Consider the following 24,643-nt stretch of genomic DNA (forward strand, 5'->3'; position numbering starts at 1 on the left):
AACACAGCCATTTTACCAATTAAGTTACTTGAACAGTATTTGAGGACAGAGGACTTTGAAAGCACTGCATTCAAACAACTGTTCACCAGCATGCCCTGCTGTCAACTGCTTCATTTTCCATCGCCCACAAAAGACCTGGTATCAAGGAATTATTTGAATTACCTGGACTTATTGCTTTTATATACCAGAGTAAGTGTCCAGGAAAAACAAACAATAAAAACCAACAACTTTGTTCTTCGTTTTCCAGATGAAAGGCATACTGTTAGAACTGGATTTGTTCTCTAAATTTGATTTAAAAGTAAGAACAAGCTCCATATCTTTAGCTTGCACATTTACCTTGCTGTTTTATTCCCCTTTATCAGGCCTAAGAAGCAGCAGTATTTTAAAAAAATATGTATTTTGGAAAAGGTTTGTCAATTTTTGAAGGACTTCTTGCGGGAGAGGTTTTAAATTCCTTGTTCTTGTGATTTAATGTAAAATTTGGATTAAGGAGATGACAAATTGCTTTGGAAATACTCCTAAGAAGTGTTTTCACAGAAAGCTATGAACTTATAAATCAATTTATTATAACGTTTATATATTCTCTTCTTACATTCTACAAGCCAGTTCACAGTGATAGTACAAACAGCATCTCCGTGGCCAAAAGGCAGCAAGGGGAAAAAGGAAAATACGTAAAGTAGCAGTAAAAAATGCCAGAAATAATTATAGTCCATAGAAAAAAACAGTGCCAAGTTACACTGGGCAACCAATGTCAAAGAAAAAAAGACTTTTAACAGAAATCAATGACCTGAAGTGTCTGGTATCGAGCCCTTCTCCAGTTTGGCCTTAATTTTGCAAAGCAATGGGTGCCCCCAGGCATTGCCAGGAGCAGACTCAAGTGGCTATTTATGGCCGGGTGATGAGTTGGAGTAGGTGTGTGCATACTGATAAGGTGGGAAGAAACGTTCAGCACCTGAGAGAGCCTGGCCCTAGCCCTACAAACAGGTAGAAAACTGCAGAGTCACGAAGGACACATTTTATGAGCAACTTTATGGCTTTGCAGCGGGCTGACTGTCCTTGCGAGGAACAGAAGGGTAACAGCCTACATCGTATTTACCATATTGCTGCTCTGAGAACTATTTTTTCCCATTGGAGGAAGAAAACAAGACTGCATTTTATTGCCATCAGAAATGGAGTGACATTAGTCTTAGAAGTAGGATCTACGCTATCTTTAGATCATAGATTGGAGATGAAGAGTGAGGAAAGTATAACAAAAAGAAGGAAAAGATGCTCTCCAAGAATTTTATGGTTAAGTTACAGACAAGCTGCTAACGAACTCCTCCTTCCCATGATCTGTCCCAGGGCTGAAGTATCACGTACACCACAGACTGAGAAACCCAAGTGAAGCTCATGGCATCTGCCACCTCCTAGGTCCAGGCATCATCCCCAACAGCCCACGGGAATGCTTCTGTGCTTGCAGATGTTGTGTTGTTCAGAGGAATGACAGCGTAACCAACCTCTTGGTAAGTTCCTTTCACTGCACAGGAAAATATCGACTGGCCTCAGGCATCAGTGATGACCGATTTTTTTAAAAAAACTATTAAAATAAATAATTATATCAACACTTTCTATTGATCCACAAGCACAACTAAGGGCAAGTACACTTAACATACAAGTAAAGCTATTTTAAGTTGAGGTTTGGCACCCTACCTCCAGTCTGCCCACTGCTTTTTCTTTCTTTTTTTCTTACATCTCTGAACAATGCACTCATACTAAACTTCTCTGAATTGCTTGATGTCAAAGAAATCCAGAAGAGATACAAGTACAAGCTTCTGAGCTGGTTGTTTCTCCTTCTCCTGAAGATGCACAAGCCACGACTGAGCTGGTAACTATAGTAGGTAACTCCAGATACTGAATGCAAGCATCCTTAAATTCCTTTCTGGATACCTCAAAATGATACCTGTCTTCTGTATTCATAACTTCACATCCAAGAATTATCTTCTCTTATAATATAAGCAGTTTCAACCAGGTAGCTTACTCATTTGTGCAGCAATGCAGGTCCAGAACAGACACTGAAGTTCACCCTGTAAAGGTTTTTCCTCTTTTTTCACTGAATTTTACTGATTTCTGAGATTATTAAACCCAGACCCTCCCACCCTGATTTGTTTTACTTTGGCTCAACTGTGATTTTCGCATAAAATAACAAAGTGGAGATAAACCTACATTAAGCAGAAATCAGCATCCAGCATTATTTTTCTGTGCTGGATAAGCATTAGATAAAAAGTCACGTACTTGAACTAATGGAAACTCCTCAAATTCACTTCAATCAGCTCAGTGAGCAGCCACCAGATTTGAGAGAATCTCACACTGGGCTGGTGGTGATCAAAACATTGTTTTTCTGAACTACTCGTGATTTATTAATTACAAAGCAGAAACAATTCTCTACTTCAGTATTTCTTTATTTAAGCCAAAAAATGAGCACAGCTGCTTGTACCTACAATGATTTACCATTACCTAAATGATGCCAGTGTCCAGTGACAGCGTTTTGGAAGTGCTTCACTACCATTTTTTCCTCTTCTCTCACTCTTCTTTAAGGAAGCTGCTCTGTTTAATTTCAGATCTTCAGCTAAAGCCCTGCAAAATGTACTCGGGTGATACCTATGCCGGTTTTCTTAGTTGCTTTGCACAGCCCTACAAAATTTCTCAAATCTATTGCTATTTTCAAAATGATAATTTTTAGCAACTAAAGCTAAAAACCAAAGCAAAACAAAGAAATTAGTATTAAAAGTACTGGATAAAACATCCTATAGAGATGCATGGTATTTACACAAACACTATGGATAGATTCTTCCCCCTTCTCCTCTCTCGGGGAAGAGTTTGCTAGTAAGGCCTCATATTAATTCCTTGGCAGAAGGAGCACAACATCAGGATCTCTACAGAGAATCCTGATGTTGTTGGAAACCCACAGTGATAGAGCAGAGGGATTCCAGAGTACAAACCTGAGTAATTTCAGCAGGAATAGTAAGAACTCCGAGTTCAGAAAACTACCTGAAAGAGGGTTTTTCACAAAAACTGTTAGGTAGCCACACTCACAGCAAGTGATGCTGTTCCTACCGTGATCCGTTGGTTTCCATCATTAAGGTATGGCATTCTTAAACTTTATGAACATCACAGTTTTGAAAGATGTGACAGATAAAAGCAATATACAGCTTGAGTCCTTACTGGCCCTTCAATTGACAGCAGATACTTGGAATTGTTTAAATGTATTAACCTGGTACTTTGCAGGCCAAGTGGTTTTGTTTTACTAAAAATTAGTTAACTGCATCCAAAACCAGAAAGAATTTGTTCAGTATCTGATAAAACCAGAACCTACTGAATTCCCAAAATGACTTTGAAAGAATAAATAATGAACATTTTCCCTCCCGAGTACTGATGATGCCTCGTACCCATTTACATATGCAAATAAGCAACGTGGCTGAAGAAACTTAGCAGCTGAAGTATAAATGTGCAAATCCTTCACTTCAAGGGCAGAACAGGTGCCTTGATGTTCTCTTACCTTAGCGTAAGATAAACCCAGGCATTAAATCCTCGTGTTATCACTGATGTAAAAAACCTTTTTGTATTAAACAAGCACGGATTAAGGAACATATAAGGGACGCCTACCTTTTGCTACAACCTACTGTTGCCCCATTGCCCCTTACCTTCAGAAGCCATCTGCAAAGCTCCAGGAATATATCTGGCTCTTTCCCATCTTCCTGCCTAGAAATATAGATTTGGCATGACTGCAGGCCACTACCCACGCAGCAACTACTTGTGATCACGTTATTTGCTGCAGTGATCTTTATAGATCACGGTAAAGGAGAAAACACAACTACAAGAATCCATTAACTATTAGCAATTAAAGAGTCTGGCTTCAACAAGGAGCTAGAACCAGGAAAAGTGTAGTTTTATTCACAATTTTATGTATGAATGGCTTCAGCTAAATCCCTATAGTTATTGGCAAGTATGCAAAAACCAGAAGGATTTACTTTTCTTTAGTCATTAGACAACTCCAGTGTCAGAGGCTGTAAGAAACAATGAAGACGATCTGTGTAGTCTACAAGGTCAAGAAGCAAAATAATTGATTGCTTTTTTAAATGTTTTCAAAGTTATTTTATCAGCACACCTCTTCTGATCTTGAAAGGAAACTGGGAACACATTTGACTGACGCAAGGTAAAACACCAAACGCTGGGTGCAGAGGAGTCACAACTACTCAATTTCCTCTGACAACAAGTGACTTTTAGTCCTACAGCATGTCAAATTCAAGTCAAAATTCAGCTTTCTGCCTCAAAATGCCACACTTTTATTAAGCTCTTCATCCGCCCTCTTCCCTGCAAGCTGCTCCCCAAGTGGCTTCAGCTGCCCTGAGCACAGCTGTACCGAGCAGTGGCAAAACTGAAGGTCATGGGCTGATTTTCTTCCTGGGCTTAATCCAAAAAGAGGAGTCTTACACCACGGAAAAGCCATTTTTTCATTAGGAATTTCCTCCATGAAACAAGGGACTATACATCATTCGTAGAACGAGTCCAATTTAAACAAACAAACAAAAACCAGGCAAAACCAGAAGGCTAGCCTGTAGTTTTACGGCTCTGAAATCCCTGCCAGGCAAAACACTCCTTTTGGAAAGCAGTGGTGGTGCTGGGGAAAGCCATCCCTCTCCTGGCAATGACACAAAACTTGGTTATCAGATAAAAAAAAAAAAAAGGAGTAAAGAACTACTATAATCAACTACATTTATGATCTGCTGTACTTAAGCTGGTTTTAATATAACATTCACAAAGGCATTTTCTTTTGTCTTTGCTGTGCCAGTTTATAGGAACCAGCAGCTTGTACGGGCTTGCCTGCTATAATGTGATAGCGCCTGTTAATTTAATGTCTCTCCAGTTTTTAATAGAGTATCGTGAACAAATCCATACAACATCATGAATTAAGGATAATAAAGAGGTTTTTTTTGGACTAAGAACTGATGAAAACTACAGGCTCTGCTAGCACACTGAAATTTTTGCATGGCATGAATTTGCACCTCTTCCCTTTAAGCCACACTTCAGCAAGTGGAAGGATTTAAAGCAAGCTAATATATGCCCTGCAAATGTAATGCCAGTCAGAAAAGCTCATTTCATTACAATAGTCCTTCCAAAAGGAGCTGTGCATGGAGATCAGTTGTGCAGTGGATTGCTTTTGTTAGCACAACAAAAACAGGTAAGGGAACATCTTGAGTGGACTGAAGGATTAGCACCTAAGGATGCTGATTTCTAAACGCTTCAACAGGCTATTGCCAGGCTAACTGGGTGAAGAAAATGAGGAAAAAAATATATATGTAAGAACATACATACAGTTTTTTTTTTTTTCCTATGTGACTTGCGATAAAAAAGCCAAATATAAACGGAATAAGAAACCTGTTAAGACCCCAAACTCTTGTCTGAACATTCAGCAAAAGGGAGTATTTCGATCAACGTGCCATCCTATTTCAGATGCTGGCTTCCAGGCTTTGCTCTTCTGCCTTTATCTCAGGCATCTCCAAAAGGACAGTGAGATCACTTTGTTTTCCTTGCCTAACTTTTGGTTTTCCAGTGGCAGCTCAGGATTTAATTCCACTCTGGTTCACTGGCTCATCACTAAGTACCACAAGCGATAAGATCACACATCTCCATTACACTGCTAACACTAAATGCTCTCCAGGCACTCAAAACAATCCTTTGTCTTTCTTGTCCAAGTATCTCGAGCTCCCATCTTCTATCCCATTTCTCTTGGAATAAGAAACAACCACCCCGATGGAAACGCATCACTTCTCATAGCCCTTCCCACACTTCCTATACATTTTGAGCAACATCAGCTCTACCACGTGCAGTGTGGTAACGCTGAACCGAAAAACAAAACCACCCACTTTTCCAGGCTATTTTCACTCTTAAATATAAAAAAGCATTTTGGGAATTTGTCTTACATTGCCTTTGAAGAATTAGTGGCTTGATGAGATTAATGATATTATTATTAATTTTTTCCTCTGCAAAGGATTCCAGCAACTAAGCAGGCACACATTAATGGAAATAACACGTGCTTCAAGAGTTTGTGAACTTAAAAAGAGTTTGTGTCTTAAAAAGTCACTAACAAAAAGTTTAGAGAATACTGATGTTTGGAAATAAATGGCCAACAGGTCTCATCAGCTGATGCAGCTGATGTAGGAAGATGCCAACAGGCTGCCAAAGGACGGACTGAACTCTTCCCCAGGTCTAAAAGAAGTGCAAAAGTGAGCTGAACACTCCCTCCAGCCACCTGAACCACAGGTCACGAGGAAGATGCAACAGAAAACTCATGATAACAGATTTTTTTTCTTAGCTATTATATTTCTATGCTATGTATAGACATTAAAGAAAAATAAAAAAAGAGAACTCAGACTAATTACCTGCCTACCTTTCCAACATCAGCAACTTTCCTATGCCACTGCTACCATCACGTTTAGGGGATTACTGAAAAGCCATGGGTGTGCAGGACTCCAGTTATCACCCCGGTATTTTCCTGCTGGTAAAACAGGAGAGAGTGAGGAGCTGGGGATGAGGGAGAAGGAGCTCTGAACTTTTCCCCCATGTACTGAAATCTGGCTTTTACTCATCGCTTATCGCATTAGAAAGATTGCAACACAAACAGCTTGCAATAAATAGGGTAAAACGCCTTCCTGGTGGACTGAGTTAGTTTCACAACACAGCTGGCTCGAAAACAAAATCAACACAAGGGCTTGGGCTGAATTGCAGTTATCTGGAGACAGTGCACACCTTTTCCAGTCTAAAAGGCAATATTCAGTAACTGCAATCGCCCCTTGCTGACTACTCACGGGCGATACACTTAACATCACGTCCATTTATTGCTCGTAAATTATTAAACCAAGCTCTTCACTTGGAAGGTTATTAAAGAAACTTCCTCCTCCCTTGGGTGGATAATTTACAGCTATACAGCCCAGCCATCCAACCACCCTTAACTGTTAATACCACATTTCCTTCACCACGTTATTGGGTATATTAAAAATGGCACGCCACGCAAAAGTTAGGAAGAAAGGCTACCAGCAAAAGCATCTAAACCAGAATGCAATAAATCAGATTATTTATAAGTTTTAGATATCTGCAGGTTTCAGATTACAGCTTTAATAGATTACTACTGATCCACAGAATGGATTTGGTAAAATTTAAGGCAATTAAAGTACTCTCTGGTCACGTTACAGGAAGAAAACTTCCCTCTCGGACACCAGCAGAGATTTGCTCAGCCTGAAGAAACTTACTGCCTGCCTTTGCCGCAACCAAGACACCGACTGCAGCGCTCTCTGAGGCTGTGGCCAAGCCTGAAGCTCCGTATTTCACCAGCTGAGAGAGTTCAAGTTTCAAATTGCTGAGTGAGGGAAGGGTAGCGGGGGGGAAAGAAGCAGCCAAAAACGTTTTCCTCCTATCGCTGCCGAAGTAAGTCAAGTTAGAGGGGCTGCTCCCTGAGAAGAAGCACGCCTGTCAACAAAATCCACGCTTTCTCTTCATTTGCCAAGCAAAATATTCTCAAATCTGGAATATACAGAACCAGGCTACGGTATCAAATTCAGCAGCATCACTTCGGATGGATGCTAGGGTAAAGAGGAGGCAAAACCTGGCAACAGAGATTACACAAATGCTTGATGAAGAAAATAAGCGTTTATCTTATTCTTTTTGCAGCCCTACAGTGGGAGCACACAGAATTAACAGCAATTAGGTCGGCCCACAGCACCGGCAGGACCGAAGGTTTCAGACTGAGGCTCAAAAGCAAGCAAGCGCAGACCTCCCGAAACATTTCAAAGCATTTTCAAGGAACAAATGTTTGCTATAAGATCACACACAGCACGCCAAAAGCTTCATCTGTCACATTCAAAGGGAGAAGGGACCGTTCAGAAAGACGTTTTCCATGGAAATCAAAGACACACATCACGATCACACCTTTAAGACGTTACAAAACACTCGATAAAAGTTTGATCAGGTTTTGCTGCAGGTAAACCGGCGCTTTAACAGCTTAGCAAAAGGCTCAGAATGAAGCCAGGCAAACCAACCGTTTCTCTCATTAATAAATTACCTTTCTTGGACTGCAGATATCTCACGACCCTTATCAAAGTAGGCCAGATCCGTTTCATTTCCCTATGGTTTAGCCGGCGAGCAGTGCACAGGGCATTCATCGACTAGCGAACGGCCACCATTCAATGACAAATATAGCACAAGCTAGTGCTCATCTGCCCTATTTTTTGGGGGGGGAGGACGGTATGTCGTTTTTTTTTCCAGAAATCGCCACAATTGGCAGACTCGGAGATGCTGTGCCTTTGTCCTTACGTAACCGCTCGTGTCCCCTCTCCCCCCCCAAGAGGAATAAGAAGAGATTACACGGCACAGGGACGGCTGGGATAAGCCATCAGCACCCAAATTAAGTCCTGAGAACCCTCCTCGGGCAGCCAGGGCAAGAGGGAGGGATCCCTTTGCCTTCATTTTGCTTGTTGCAGAGGGTGGGGGGAAAATCAATACCTTTTAGCGTGGCCCACCGCAGCCATCCCCTGCAAGAAGGGTGCAGGCAGCCTTCCCTACTGCCTTGATCCTCTGGTGCTGGAGCAGGAGGAAGAAAACTGATATCCCCGAGACTAAACAGCCTTAACACCAGATGGCAACAACCTGTTCTTTTTTTTTTTTTTTTTTTCCTTTAAAAGAACTTTTTTCTTCCCTATCTGTACACTCTGCAAGTTACTCTCTAGGAAAGAGACTTCCTTCTGACTCCCAGGATATCCCAAGGAGGTGAATCCCGATTTCATCTAACAGTGCTGTTACCCAGTTTATGTCAAAGAGGCGTAGACACCACTATTACCTGTAAATCCCACTAAACAAGTGTTTTTTGTTTTTTGTTTTTTCTGAAAGCAGAGCACAGCTCGGTCTCAGCTTTACCTCCAGCTACTGTTGCTCACCGCTTTATTAACTTTTGTTCCCCACCAAGGTGACAGATCCTATACTTCATTAGACATTTCCAGGACATGGCGGTGTTCCACTTCTGTGATTTCTTTAAGTTATTTCTCCTATTTTTGCTGCTATTTATCACCACAAGGCAAGGAGCAGTAAGTTTAGCCTGAACTTTTCAGCAAGGCGCAGAAAGCACGCAGGACAAAGGCAGCGTTAGCTGCATGGGGTGTCCTCCAGACAGCAGCAAACTGTAAATAAACTCGGTGTTACTTTACCCGAGACCACTCCTAATCAATTATTACGTGTTCCAGCTCCTACAGCACCGTTTCCTCCCTGCTTCAGCCACCTCTCCCCTCAACTCCTGAAGCAACTGCCTCTGTCGGCGATCCAAGATTGCGGTGACGCAACACCCCACGGCCGGTTTCTCTTCCAAAAAAGAAAGTGGCTTTGAAATGAAAGTGGACAAGGGGAGAGTTATGCTTACAATCAGCAGCACTTAACCTTTCGCAGCCGCTTGCCATCTAAGGAAGATTGGATTCTTGGACTACTAACAACATTTTGAGCTTAATCCCCGCGCTGTATCTTCCTAGGGATACTTTCACCCACATCGCCAGCGCAAACATCAGTGCAGGGTAAATATTAGTGTTTTGCAATGCAAGTTCAGATAATCACGGGAATGAGCTGCATGTTTCCACCTAATTATTGTTAAGCCTCCATTTCAAGTCAAAGCGCCTGGCTATAAAGGATGCCTGCTTTGTGGCCAGACACCCTCTCTTTTTGTGTGTGTAAGAGCTGAAGCAAAGAGATATCAGTTCCCCATCATAAATGCTACACACAACTTCTTCCAAAAGGCACAGGAAAGCAGTTTTAAAACATAGAAACCTTAAAAGCGAAGCGCCGCAAAGCTACAGACGCACAGGTTGGTAAAACATGAGATGAAGGAGGGAAGGGAGGAGGGGGGGTGAAATCAGGGGAAGATGAGTCTACCTTTCGCCCAGCACATCGGGAAAGGGCTGCAGCCGCTTCTCTCCATGCAGCTCGCACCTGCTGGCTTGGGGCCCCGCCGCCAGCACCGCCACCACCGCCACGCACCCGGGGCGGAGGGGATGGAGCCAGGCTCAGGGTGACCCCGCTCAGTGCTGCGGCCGCCCGGGGTCCTGTGGCGGGGCTGGGAAGGAGAGCTCCTCTCCTCCTGGCGTGAGGAGAGATCCACCAGGCGACCTTCCCTGAGCCCGTTTGGCCGCCTTCATCCTCTCGCTCCTCCGCCGGGCGAAGCCAAGGCCGGGTGAGCCGTGGCGGAGGGCGAGCGGAGGCCGGGAGTGAAGGAGGGCGGGAGGGAGGGCGGGCAGAAGGAGGGGAGGCGAGGAGGGAACGCGGCGTCCATAGAGCCCATCTCCCCCTGCTCCCCGTTGACGGGGCCTCCAGCGGCTTCCTCAAGCCCCCGGTGCCGCGGTTGGGGCGGCGAACAATGCGGCCAAATTCAATGGGGGAGAAAATCCTCCCAGAGGCACCCGCAGCCGGCATTCACGCCCGCGGTTTTCTTCCCCCCCCTCTTCCCTCCCCTCCACCCGTTGCTTTTATCTCCTTTCTACAGATGCTCGCACGCAGCCGTCCTGGAAAAAAGAAAAAAAAATAAAAGAAAAAAAGAAACGGCGACCCCAAAAAGCGCACGGGAACCTCCACAAATTTGGAGGGGCAAGCGGGCGGCCCCACGGCATCGCCCGCCCCACTGCGCACCTGCAGCCTGGCTCCCAGAGCCCTGGGAGGGTCTGGATGCCTTAAAAAAATAAGAGAAAGCACAAAAAGCCAGCAATTACCACAGCCCATGTCACTACAGAGCCAGCAGCACGGCTGCCACCCCCCTACAAGCAGGGCTTCCTTATATATTTGTATATATGTGTATATATATTTATTTTGTATGTGTGTATATATGTACGTGTGTGTATATTTTATATATATCTGTGTATATATATGTATATATACACATACAGGCATATATTTTATATATATACACATATATAAATATATATTTATGTATATATATATAAATATATAGAGAGACACGCACCCCTCTAGTCAAAAAGTGAAGATCACCACAGGCACACAGCCTTTGGCTCATCTAAACTTTGCAGGATTTAACATCTACACTACTTAGAAAAGGATTTTCAGAGTATATAATCACAGGATACAATTCAAAATATATTTCAGTATATAACCAGAGTATAAGCACTGCACACGTGTGTGTTTCTAAACACGCGCTCGAGTGGCGTGTGTATATGGAAATAAAGGAAAAACCCATTTTACCCTTGGCACAAAACAGACCGTGGACAACTGCTTTGGCTGAAATCCCCACTAAAGCCACCAGAACAGGGCTCAGGCAGCTCCTTTCACGTATTTTCGATTCAGGCCTTTTCACGTCTTGCATGTTAATCTTTCCCCGCTCGCAGCGGTAAGGCACAGGGCTTAGCCAAGTCTGCAACCAAAAGGGAATTAATCCGAAGCTAACAGCCTTCGACTTAACCTATCTGCCTACTTGTAGCAGCACAAACTAATCTATAGCGTAGATTTAATTACTGTTCATTATTTCACTGCCACCTTCACTTCTTAATACGCTGGCTACGCAGAACTACGGCGGTGCATGCGAAAACTCTCGATAAATACAGTTGCTGCTGCTTCGGAGAAGCGTTGCTTTCTTCTATATTTAAAGGAGAAAAAATATTCACTGGAAAAAAAAAAAAAAAAAGAAAGAGCGGGGTGAGGCCACAAGCAGGCCATCAGATGTTCTGCATCACTGCTCAGGCACAAAGCTCCTTCTGGGGCTGAAGAAAGCCAAAGGGAACCGAAGACGTGCCTGGCTGCCTCCCCCCCTCCCGATAAAGTTTTCAAAGCCCTCAAGTGCTCCGCACACAGCCCGGCACTTCCCAGAACGGGCTGGGTGCTATTTACCTTCAACGCTGAAGAAATACATGGTGCTCAGGGGACCCGTCGCAACACGACCGAATACATTCGTGTCCTACAGAAGATGCACAGAGAGGAGGGCAGGTGCCGGTGTGGTGCTAGCCCCAGCAAGGAGATTTTCCAGGTCCGGCTCCGCCACCTCGTGACCCTGAACCCTTCTTTCGCTCCGCTGCAAAACTGAAAGCTGCAGGCGCTTTCCCGGTTTTCACCCAGTTTGTTTGCTCTGTGCATTAGGGTGTAAAGTATAGTAAAAACAGGCGCGGATTTGTCCCATAGAAAGATGTGTTTTGCAGAAAAAAAAGCTTAAAAAAATTAAACTGATAGGCAAAAGCAGTAGGGCCTAAATTAAGTTTTATTTATGAAAAGAAAACTCTTAAATATCAACTAATAAGTGCAAATTGTAGCAAAATGAGTGGACCTGCATTTGGCTTTCCACTTTTCAGGTGAAACGGGTGCAGACTAGCAATCCCAGTGCCAAGAGATGCTGCCTGCTCCTTAACAGCTCTCCTTGCTGATGAGACGATCCTTCCCGGCAAGGACGTTACTTCCCTGCTGTAAAATCACTACAAAGTCAAGGTGAATGCAAAGTACTACACGGCCTGAGAGCTTTTGTACTGTTTTACAATTTAACCGAATATCTCATACCCTAAATAGACATCTCATACCCTAAATATGCCAAAATAAGCCAATTGCTTCCTTGATGCTAGGGTTTATTTTCTTTTAATTACACTTTTTCTGTTAATTATTGTAAAAAGTACCTAGCAGACACAAGCTCTTTCTCCTCTTTCACACACCACTGTCAGTTTTTCCAGTACAAAAATGCCCAAAGAGTAAACTTTGTGTTCTGGATAAAGTCAGAAACTCCAAACCTAGGTTGTTGGTGGGATTTTTTTGTTCTGTTCTGGGTGGCGATGCAAAGCAGAAGATGAGGCACAAAGTAAAACAAAAAAAATAATCAAAAAGTATTTGCAACATTTTATACATACTGCACATCAAGAAGGTGTTTGAGTACCACTAACACAAAATCACCTGTTTTAAGTAATGCCAATCAGATTAAACATTTGAGGTAAGGACCATTTGTCAGAAACCAGGATTGTGGAACAAGAACATTTGTTCTTCTCGTGTTAGATGCACGTGCTAACATATATTGATAGTACCTGTGTTGTACTCACTGTGTAAGCAATGATGCTAACAGCTATTACACAAAATACTAAAAAAAACCACACATCTGTTTAAAAAAAACACCTGTATCTGTTCATACTAAGAGCATGTAGAAGGATGGGGCACTCATAAAATACACACTGTAGCCAGAAACCCTTGGAGAACCCCAATAATAACCTAGAGAGCCTAAGAAATAGCATTTTAATTATTTTAATATAATTTTTATTTCTTAATTTTTGCACAGTGACAATGACTTCAGTTGCCCAATGCCAGCCTAGTTTCCAGGCTTCTGAGTATCTCTGAAGGCAAAGGAAAGTAGTCAGAAGCTTTTGAGTTGTATCGCAGCATTTGTGTTGTTTTTTTTTTTTTGTTTTCATTTTGCCTGAAGGGCTGGTCCTGCCTCCCAGAGAAGCCAGCTGCAAAAATAACAAAGCCTCGTGGAACAAAGGGTTAAAGAGCAGTTTTGTTTTCCCATCAGTTAAGATCTCTGTTCATCAGATTTCGATCAAAACTGGCTGCCAACTCTGAGCACTGCTGGGATGGGCAGCAGGACAGAGCTCAATCAAGAAGTTTCTTTGCCCAGAGAAACCAAACTAAACTCAGTCCTCAGAAACTTGGTGAAGTTCATGGATCTGTCTCAAGGCAGCGTTCAATAGCAGAATAAAAAACACCTTTTTCGGTTCCTCTGCTGCTACATCTCAGCTGCCAGTCGAGCATACCAGCACCAGGGCTCTCCTTCCAACAGTGAGAAGAGAGCAGAATTTCTGCTTGTTAGATGAAATAAAAAGGTGCAGCCTAGAGCACAGGAATCATACCATCATTATTTTATTTTTTTTTGGACTTGACCATTCCCAGTCTCAGCCACTTTCTGGGATAGCGCTGGAAAGAACATTTCTTCATTGCATTCGTTTTGCTAGTTAAAAAAAATGACAGTTCCCAAACCAAATTTGCCCTCATGAAAAATGGAGGCTTTTGTTTTGTTAAGCTGTAAATGCTTTTTCCTGAGAACTGCAGAACAGCCTGTAAAGCTGAAGTGCCTCACGACTGTTTTAACAATTAAAACATGTTCATTGCTCATGTGACAATCTTCTGCATCCTAACTCATTTGCTTTTCCATGTTTGTTTCTAGAATTCAGCAGCAATGCTCTCCAAAGAGCGAAGCTGCAGTGCAATTTTTACTGATCTGCACTCTCTCAAGCTCACCCCTTATAGTTCCTTTAATTCCTGTAATTATTTGTGGGTGTGCTCAATTCTGCAAGGACTGTATTGGAGGTCTTCCTGGGATGCCCTGGTACCTAAACACATCAATCTTTAAAAAAAGGCCAAAAAAAAGAGCAAAGCAAACTCCCAGTAAGATCAGTTCTCTTTTGGAAAGTTCTCAATCAAGAAATTTGGATTTGGGAATTCAACCTTCAATGTTTGTCTTCCCTCCATTAAGCAGATCCTGATTTACGATTTCTTGCTCTGTTTTGAGGATGCTTGAGATTTCAGCTCATACGACACAGCAATGGACACCTCCTAGCTTCAGCCTGGGCCAGGACAAGGAGGGAATATGCTGAAGGATTCACACCCCGGTGTCCTGGCTCATGCTGTTAAGGCACCAGATGTTAGAAGGACCACTGAGTTAACTTTATTTTTATTGTTCCACACAAAAAAAAAAGGACTAGCCATTTTTTAAACCCACATGGGTTGCATTAATTTGCAGGCATGAAAGTCACGGCAGATTTTCTTGTGGGTGGACCGGCCCCCTCCTACTCTGCCACTTCCTTCCATTTACTGTTGTGAAGGCTTCTTGTAGAGAAATATAAAGGCAGCACCGTGAAATCTGAGAATAGTTTAAAATTACTTATTCCTTAAGGCACCAATTCCAATCTTCTGCCTCTTTGGATTCGAGACTCTTCACCAAAAACCCTATTGTCATCCTCAAGATGTCTTTGAGATGTTCCTTCATAATTCCAGTGCTTCCACAAAGCAGAAATCTGCTTGATGGTGAACTGGAAAGCCAAGAGGAGAAAAGACCCAACCCTGCAGCTCCTGCTCCTTGCTTTAAGGCAAATTCAAGTCTGAGAATTCTGCTCCCCGTGCTTACCGGTTTGCACTGCTTCTCTCTTCCAGTTTGGATGGGGAGGAGTGAGACACAAAGCTATCCAGAACGGTCACCTGAACCTTATAAAACCTTCCTCTGTTTGTGGGGAAAGGCCCTGGTTATGGGGTAAACACAGCAGAAAGTACCTCTAGGGGGAGAACGCCCCCTCTTTGATGCTGTTTAATGGGGACTCATTCTGCAAGGATTACTTTTGTTCTGTGGAAGGGATGCGTGAGTGGATCAGTTGACCTTACAGATACTCCTGAAAACCCCTCTTCATTAATTCAAAGGTAAACGAGAAATAATTGGTCACATCTTCGACAAGGCGATAGAGGAAAAAGAAGTTGGTTAGGGGTCAGCAAGTCTCTTAAGTGCCTGCTCAGATCTGGGCTGCTTTTTCTCTCATCTATCTAATAACCAGTCATACAACAGAAAGCAAGCTACGCAGCCACAGAGGGTCCAATTAATTTACCAGAAATGGCATAGCCTGGACACATTTCCCTCGTCCTACCTGCTTCTCCTCCAAATGCTAAATAGCCAGCTAGAACAACAGCTTACCAAAAAAAAAAAAAAAAAAGTGTGCTAAAAAGATGTTTACAACTAAGAGTTGTGTCTAATTTATGTATCACCGCACCTCAGAAGAAAGCATGTAATTTTCAGACTCACAGCATTACATGAAACACAAATATAACATCAGCAATTCCCCAGACTTTCACATCACTAAATGCCATCACAATGGAGAAAAATCCACAATAACGCAGCATTATTTCATTTATATTTTAAAAAATCTGGTGGAACGGTTAGTAATGTATTTCTTACTGAAGGGTGAGAGCAGCATAAATAATTTCCACGTGTAAATAAACACTCACAGGCTACAATAAACACCCATCTAACTTTAATGTTTCGATGTGAGACGAGTCAAGCCAGTGTTGACATCCTTCAAGCCTAAGAAAATAGGAAATTAAAAATTCATTTTTACATAATGTCTTTTAAATTAAAATTTTATAAGCACAAATGTTAAGGCTGCTTAAGCGAGCAAATTCTTTGCCTAAGCTATCAAGCAAAGAATAATGTGTATTTAAAACATAAGAAAAGATGCACAAATACACCTTTTCCTCTTCCATTCGCATAATTTGGGGTGAGAGCTGTTGCATGAGAAATTCAAATAAAAATTGAGTTTGACTTTTTTTTTTTTTAAGGATAACCTCAGTAAAGTCAACTGTAGCATAGCCCCTAAACCATAAAAAATAGTATAATCAACTCCTGTTCACTTTAACCAATCTCCCCTACACTTTGCTACAAGAAGTGCTATTCATTTTACAGGAACTTTCTCCTGTGTCTGACTACCTGAGGAGCAGCTCCTTCAAAGTTTATTGCTGTTTGCCTGAGGCATTCTCCACTCGGTTATGGGGATCAAAGGTTGTCCTCAGGTAACACAAAACCTTTGATTGGATGCAAAATCCATCACCTTATATAAACTCGTTTGTTCCTCCAATTAGGCACAACTGCACTGTTCTATCCAACAGGTTTACCCATTGAAGTGCCTGTAAACTGTAAAGCAAAGGGCCCAGAAAACACAAGTACATGTTGCTCAGTTGTAAAAAGGCTTCCAGGATGTCACCGGGAAATAAAGCCCACGTTAGGTTCGTTAACCAGCTGTAACACAGGGTGAAACTGTTTTGAAGACAGCAATTGCTCCTAGTCTGTGTCCTTCTGTAACAGGTACATTTATGAGCAGACCCATACAACCTCTTCACTGTAGCTCCAAACTCAACTGACTTAATTAACTTTATTCAGTGACTTGAGGACAACTATGCAAAAAAGGCAGTGTTTTAATGAAGTCAAAGACAGGTTCAAGAATGCTGTTATGAAAATTAAAATAAGCAAGACCAAAAGCTACAAGACCAAGTGATACAGCTGATGACTTTTTGGGGCATGGCCCTTCTTCAGATGATCTAGGGAAAGGGATATTAAATAAATATCCAGTGTCTTGCAATGGTAGACATAACATTAAAAAACCTGACAGTGACCTGAATACATTACCAAACGTCACAGGAGCAATGCTGTCAGCACGTAACAGCATCTGACAAGGCCAAGAATTCACCTCTTGTCTAGTAGTGAGCTGTCAAACACCACTTCCAAAAAACCTATGGCATAAGTCTCCACAATCCCATTTGATGCCTTTCAACCAAGTCATGGTGTTAAGGTTTTTATGCAAAAAAAAACTGAGACAAAAAACAGTGAATGTGTAAACAGAGGAAGATCACAAGTCTTGTCTTGGTGGCAGCACATGGAGAACAAAATCATAGAATATCCTGAGTTGGAAGGGACCCTTAAGGATCATCAAGTCCAACTCTTGACACCGCACAGGTCTACCCAAAAGTTCAGACCATGTGACTAAGTGCACAGTCCAATCTCTTCTTAAATTCAGACAGGCTCGGTGCAGTGACCACTTCCCTGGGGAGCCTGTTCCAGTGTGCAAACACCCTCTCTGTGAAGAACCCCCTCCTGATGTCAAGCCTAAATTTCCCCTGCCTCAGCTTAACCCTGTTCCCGTGGGTCCTGTCACTGGTGTTAATGGAGAAAAGGTCTCCTGCCTCTCGACACCCCCTTACGAGGAAGTTGTAGACTGCGATGAGGTCTCCCCTCAGCCTCCTCTTCTCCAGGCTGAACAGGCCCAGTGCCCTCAGCCGTTCCTCGTACGTCTTCCCCTCCAGGCCTTTCACCATCTTCATAGCCCTCCTCTGGACACTCTCCAACAGTTTCATGTCCTTTTTATACTGTGGTGCCCAGAACTGCACACAGTACTCGAGGTGAGGCCTCACCAGCGCAGAGTAGAGCGGGACAATCACCTCCCTTGACCTACTAGCGATGCTGTGCTTGGTGCACCCCAGGACACGGTTGGCCCTCCTGGCTGCCAGAGCACACTGCTGGCTCATATTCAACTTGCTGTCAAATGTCAAATGTCTGATAGAGAAGTTTAAGCATTCTGAAATGAAGGCCCAGTAAAAATTTTTAAATTGCAGAAGGAACTGTGAAACTGACATCTTAATAGGTCATCTTCATAGGTTAAATGACATATCTAGTTGTTTCTGTCTTGAGGATAGGAAGGACAAACTTCTTCCCCTCAGGCTTTGAAGGAGGCAGGTCGTTCAACAAAGCTCACAACTGTTCTCCAAATTTCAACTTAAAACCCTTACAGAGCAAGTCGTACATAAAAAAAATGTCAGTAATTCAATCGCTGATGTTTCCAGAACCTCAATCATTAAGACTACCTCTAATATCCAACCATATACCTTTCCGTATCATAAAGCCTAAAGTTTCAGAAGTTTAACAAAACCATTTAGTCCTCCTCTTGGAGGATGCATAGTTGACCAGGGAACAATCAGCAGGAATTCTCATATAGCCTTTCATTTATGATCATTTAAGGCGTAACTTATAACAAAGTCTGATAAAAGTTCAACCACGCAATGTTTTTCCTCTTAGTTCACTGTGGCCCATGATGTTCTACTTCAAACAAGCTTATGTGTATTTTGGGAGACGATCCCAAGCCACTCCCAACTCAGGTCTTGCAGAACAAAAAAACACAAACAACTAATATTTTATATAAACAACTACACAAGATCCAACCTGATTTCCAGAATACTTATTTCAGTAACACCGTCATCATCACCCCTCCTTTATATTTGCTGCTATCACAACCTTAGGTATTAACATACTTGGATAGTATAGCAAGCATATCCAAGAAAGTTTCAGGGCTCATTAAAACACACTATTAATGGTGTCCAATTCCACAGGTATCTTAGAATCACAGAATATCCTGAGTAGGAAGGGACCCTCAAGGATGATCGAGTCCAACTCCTGGGTCCCCAGAAGACCACCCAAAAAAGTCAGACTGTGTGTCTGGGAGCACTGTTCAAACACTTCTTCAGCTCCAGCAGGCTCAGGGCCATGACCACTGCCCTGGGCAGCCTGTCCCAGTGCTCGACCACCTCTGGGTGCAGAACCTTTCCCTAACCCCCAGCCTGATCCTCCCCTGTCCCAGCTCCATGCCGTCCCCTCGGGTCCTGTCACTGTCCCCAGAGAGCAGAGCTCAGTGCCTGCCCCTCCGCTCCCCTCGTGAGGGAGCTGCAGGCCGCCATGAGGCCTCCCCTCAGCCTGCTCTGCTTGGGGCTCAACAAACCAAGGCACCTCAGCCACTCCTCATACGCCTTGTCCTCCAGACCCTTCACCATCTTTGTAGCCCGCCCTTCTTTGGACACTCTTTAACAGCTTTATATCTTTATATTTATATCTTGTATTTATATCTTATATTTATATCTTGTACTGTGGCACCCAAAACTGCACACAGTACTTGAGGTGAGGCCACACCAGTACAGAACAGGACAATTCCTTCCCTTGACGGACTAGCAATGCTGTGCTTGGCACACCCCAGGGTACAGTTGGCCCTTCTGGCCGCCAAGGTATGGTGCTGGCTCATGTTCAGCTTGCTGTTGACCAAAACCCCAGATCCCACCCTGTGGGGCTGCTCTCCAGCATCTTGTTCCCCAGTGTGTACTTATAACCAGGGTTGCCCCTTCGCAGATGCAGAATCCAGCACTTGCTCTTGTTAAATTTCATGTTGTTGGCGATTGCCCACCCCTCTAATTTGTCCAGATCTCTCTGCAAAGCCTTACCACCCTCGACAGCGTCAACAGCTCCACCCAATTTGTTACTGTCCATGAACCTGCTCAAAAAACCTTCAATTCCTTCGTCCAAATTGTTTATGAAAAGAATGAAGAAGACTGGTCCTGAAATGAAGCCCTGGGGAACCCTACTAGCAACAGTTCGCCATCCCAACATTACCCCATTTACAAGTATCCTCTGGGCCTGACCCATCAGCCAGTCCTTCACCCAGCTTATTACACTTTTATCTAACTGCATTCTGGTCACCTTGTCCAGGATAGCATGAAAGTATCAAAAGCTTTACAGAAATCCAGAAAGATTACGTCAACATCTTCTTGACAAAGTGGAGGGATACGGAGGATGCTCCTTTCCCATACTTTTGAGTTTTATCAGAGGAAAAAGGAAAGTAACATCTTGAAAAATGTATCAAGGTTTAGTCATCTCGGTTGCCTCTGCAGCAGAGCACTACAATATGAGATGCAAATATAACTGGACAGGAAACCCACATGGTGTGTGGTTTAAGAGAAATCTGCTCTGTGCATTATTTCCATGCATTCAAAGGATTACAAGAGTTGAAGTGGTTACAGAAATTAGCAGGAATTGCACTTTTCTATGGAGTAGCCTTATTAAAAACAGAGTAAATGTGTTATGGCATAAGCATAAGATAAAGGTGCTGCAAGATAAAGTATATATGTTTATGTACTGCAACTATTCATTTCTTCAGCTTTCAGAATTTCATGTTTTTCTTACTGTGGTCTGCACCATAACAAGACCCTTTCAGCAGCTGCCACCGAATGTTTTTTCTTGTAAAGAAGCAACACGGTCTCTCATTCACCATACCCTAATGCCTGAATAGCTCACCGTCCTCCACTTGCAAGGCTGGCTCTGCTTCTACATCTTTTTTTTTTTTCCTTTTCCTTCAAGGTGATAGGTGAATTTTCTCTCAGTTCTCTCAGATAACTACCTCCTGCCTTGACTTTCAAACAATTTTTTCAAACTCAGAAAATCCCTCCCTACAACAAACACATCCCTTAAGTTCCTAACTCCTTACCAAACAGCCTTAAGAAGTTCCCTTACAGTTTGCATCTGTATGATGTCCCATGGTAAATGAGCAGGCACGCACTTCTTAGAGCAACGACGGCCAATCTTTCCATTTAAAAGCAACTCCCTCTGGCTGATGCTCTAAAATAGCACTGGAAATTAGTTCACTGTTAGCACACAGTATGCGTAACAAAATGGGAAACAATTTTTACATCCTCTGCTACTATCAGGATGTCTCATACCGGCAGGGTTTGCTCCATCAAGCTGGAACAGGGATGCTCGGTCAGGTTTTTGCAAAGGTACCCACTGAAATGAGTGCACCAGCTCCACTTCTACCAGAGGCAAACCTTCACTTCTGAGAAGCACAACAGCACTCATACAGCTACTCCCCTGAGGCCAAAAACCAGTTTTTCCTGCAGAAATGTGAGAAATCTCATGTTTCTGTAATGTTGGTTGAGTCCAGACAAAATTCTGCTTTAGATCCAGATAAAGTATGCCACTTGAATAACTCTCAGCAGCGTCCCTTTGGCTTTGTACATGGCATATACAATCCAAGAACAATCCTAACTGTGTCCCCCCAAAATCTTGGGAGCTAGACACGAAACACTGCAGAAACGTGCTCAACTGCTGCAGGCTTTGGTTTTGTTTCATTGTTTGCTTTTTTAAAGTTATCAGACTACTAAGCCAGCTTGCTCATGTTTACAGGAACACGAAGCATAGGACTAGAAGGACTTTTAACGTCATCAACTCCTACTCCCTACATTTTCATGCAGTCCTGTCATAGTGCATTAATCAAGTGATAAACGTATCGAATTTCACTTTGAGCATCAACTAAACCAATGACTAGGGGTGTAGCACTACTCCCAGTTCTCCTGACTTTATGCCCCAAATTCAATACCCTACACTGAAACCTTTTTTTCTTCTATCCTGTCTTTTTCTTTTGTCCCTTCAGTGCAAGACTGAGATGCCAAACATAACCTTCGAGTACAGTCTGGCTGCCACACACAGGTGGAAGAGCCTCTTAAACTACATTTTTGCACTGCTGGTACTACACATACCACAGTTTAATAATCTCTTATGGAAGTATTTATATGAATAAAGTTTTTTTTTTTTAAAGCTTTTCTTTTTCAAAAACTAAGTTTATCTACATCTATAGCCATACATAGAATTTCTTACTGTTTAGTAAAACTCTGGCATGCTCAGAGGCACGTAAGTTACATTCACAGAATATACAGCACCAACATATAAATACCAATATAAATTCCAAAGCCAAAAAAAAAAACATTGAAAACAAGACTTTATACACCGGCTTATTGTACTTTACTTTCTAAATGACCTCTACCGAACCAACATTTTAAATGAGAAGCAGCAGCAACTAATATTTATCCTGCATTTTTTTTTAAAAATTAAGATTCCTAGATCTGCCATTGCAGATAGTCTTCCCCCTTTCCACAACCTGTTACAAAAGAAAGATTCTCTCTTTCTTTCTAACTAACTTTACGTAACGCTGTATCTTCATGGGCTATAACAAAGCCAGCAATACCCTAAATCAACCTCAAAATAAGCAAACCAGGCCTTGGTAGCATTTCAGGTTGGTTTGATGAAGTGATAGTGTCACATCTAAATAATATCGAATTAATGCTCACCAGCATTTTGCTGATGAAATGTCTTCAGGAGGGAATAATAAACTACTGCCTTAGCATCACTGATAAACTACAGACTTACTTGCAAACAGAAATCAATTATTTAGCTTTGATAATTACATATAAGGCTACCCCTAGCTTACTGATGCTACAAGTGCTTGTCCTTTTCTGTCTCTTTTGATATTACTGAGAAGAGCATGGGCTTGAGGGGTAGATGGATCTTGTGGGTCAACGAAAGGTTGCACAGCTGGTGTTGGCAACAGGGTTTTGGCTGGGATCCTCTCTGAGGATTGAAGGCTTTTTGGTAGAGAAGGGATCCACCTTACAAAGAGAGGCAAAATCATCTTTACCACCAGGCTGGCCTGGTTAAGAGCTTGAAACTAGAAATGATGGAGGGCACAGATGATAACTAGATGATATCCAGGTTAACTGATTAACAAGGATATCAAACAAGGAGTGAGGCAGGAGATGTGAAAGGACAGAACTGGAAAAAGCAGGCCCTGGTTACCACGGGGGACTCACCACCCTGGTATCTGCTGAAGGGTCAATGAAGCAGGGTACAACAGATCCCAAGGGCTTCTGGAGTATGTTGCTAGCTTCCAGGCACAAGTGATGGAGGTCTAGCATTCCTGACCAACCTGATAGACTTCTATGATGAATGGGCTAGCCTGGTGGACGAGAGGATGTTGTTTATCTTTACTTCAGCAAAGCTTTCAGCACTGCCTCCTTTTGACAACATCTTTGTCGACAAACTGATGGAGCATGGACGAAATAAATGGACAGTGAGACAAACTGAAATCAGTCCAGTCTGTCAGACTCAACAGCTTGTGACCAGCAGCTTAAAGTCCAGGTGGAGACCAGGCACAAATAATAAAAGATTAACAACATTTTCTAAAGGACAAAGAAGAAACACTAAGTCACCTGCTTTTGAATTGTTCGGACCAGCGCTACAAGATATGGATGGGGGCAAAGGGAAGGGTGAGAGAGGGCAGTGTCAAAAGAGCAGTCAAAATAAGCATAGAAAGTTTCATTAAAGAGGCTTGCAAATATTGAATTTCGAAGTTTTTGTTGTCTTCTCCTCACATCCCAGAAGTGTTCAGCACAAGAAGCCAGACACCTAACTGCAGCAAAGGATAGATTATATGGTTTTACCAAGTGTCAGAGGTATATAACAGTAGGAAAAGGTATTACATGAGCACAGAGAATTAGATTATGAGAAGTACACAGCAAAATTTTAAAGAAGGAAGATTTAGCATACAAAAGGCAAAGGAAATGTCTTCAAGGTGACAATTAAGTTTTATCAGCAATAGTTCTCATCCAGAAGGCGTGGGAGTTTTACAATACACTATTTGGAAGTCTAGATTCCTCAATGGTGGAGAAAGAATTAAAATTATAAAGTGTACTTGTATCAAAAGAAGAAAAAGCTTTCTTGGGACTTCCAAACTTCAAGGGGCATGCAGACAACTATTCTGACTTGACAGCACTAGCTTTTTATAGACTGAAAACTGCTAATTCCTTATTTTTTCATTTGTATAAGTGCCTCATCTAAACACAAAGTAAAAATTACAACCAGAGATATCACAAACATGAAAAAATACATTTAAGATGTTAATACTGTTGTATTTAATTTAGTGAATTTAATACTGTTAGATAAGAAGCAGAGATCTAGATTAAAAATTTCAAAAAATCCTTGAAGAAAACCCTGATTTTCCAAAGGTATTATTGAAAATACTACACCTGTAATAAAACAGACGATGCAGGTTTCCTTGCATACCCCCTCAGGCACCATACAACAGGCAATGTGACATGAGCAGCGAGAGGAGCTGCCCACAATCTCTAGCACAGTTTGCTTTCACTTCTTTAGAATTGAAGGGACAAATCAAAAGGCCACTATTTCATACTTACTTTTGAGTCTACAGTTGGTCATTCATTTTTTGCTTTAAACAGGGACATTAACAACAGTTCTCTACTAATATTAGTGAGTTTGTTCTCAGCTGAATGAATAATCGCTGCAGAATTTATTACCCGCTGTATTAAGCGGGAACATTTATTTTTAAAAATTCTGCATTTCATCAATTTGTCAGTTCTTGCTACTGCAACTTCATCTGGCTATTGCTCAACTGATTTTCAA

The 24,643-nt window shown here is 42.3% G+C and overlaps 1 protein-coding gene and 1 long non-coding RNA gene across 7 annotated transcripts in view; one reads left to right on the forward strand and one right to left on the reverse strand.

Moving 5' to 3' along the window:
- Positions 1–24,643, reverse strand: part of PTK2 (protein tyrosine kinase 2) — a 195,132-nt gene that overhangs the window by 127,230 nt on the left and 43,259 nt on the right. For 2 of the 6 annotated variants that reach the window (XM_068672734.1, XM_068672733.1), the window contains exon 1: positions 9,946–10,199. The exons of 2 other annotated variants lie outside the window; for them this stretch is intronic. In XM_068672734.1, coding sequence (XP_068528835.1) covers positions 9,946–9,991 — 46 coding nt within the window. In that variant the 5' untranslated portion in view covers positions 9,992–10,199. Of the gene's footprint in view, positions 1–9,945; positions 10,281–11,904; positions 12,056–24,643 lie in introns of those variants that run through there. 2 more of the 6 variants (XM_068672730.1, XM_068672728.1) reach the window with 2 other exon arrangements.
- Positions 9,744–14,442, forward strand: LOC137851531 (uncharacterized). Its single transcript, XR_011093267.1, has 3 exons — positions 9,744–9,877; positions 12,360–12,492; positions 14,207–14,442. It is a non-coding gene; the product is annotated as an uncharacterized lncRNA (long non-coding RNA).

This window comes from Anas acuta, chromosome 2, assembly GCF_963932015.1.
Source record: "Anas acuta chromosome 2, bAnaAcu1.1, whole genome shotgun sequence".
NCBI lineage: Eukaryota > Metazoa > Chordata > Aves > Anseriformes > Anatidae > Anas > Anas acuta.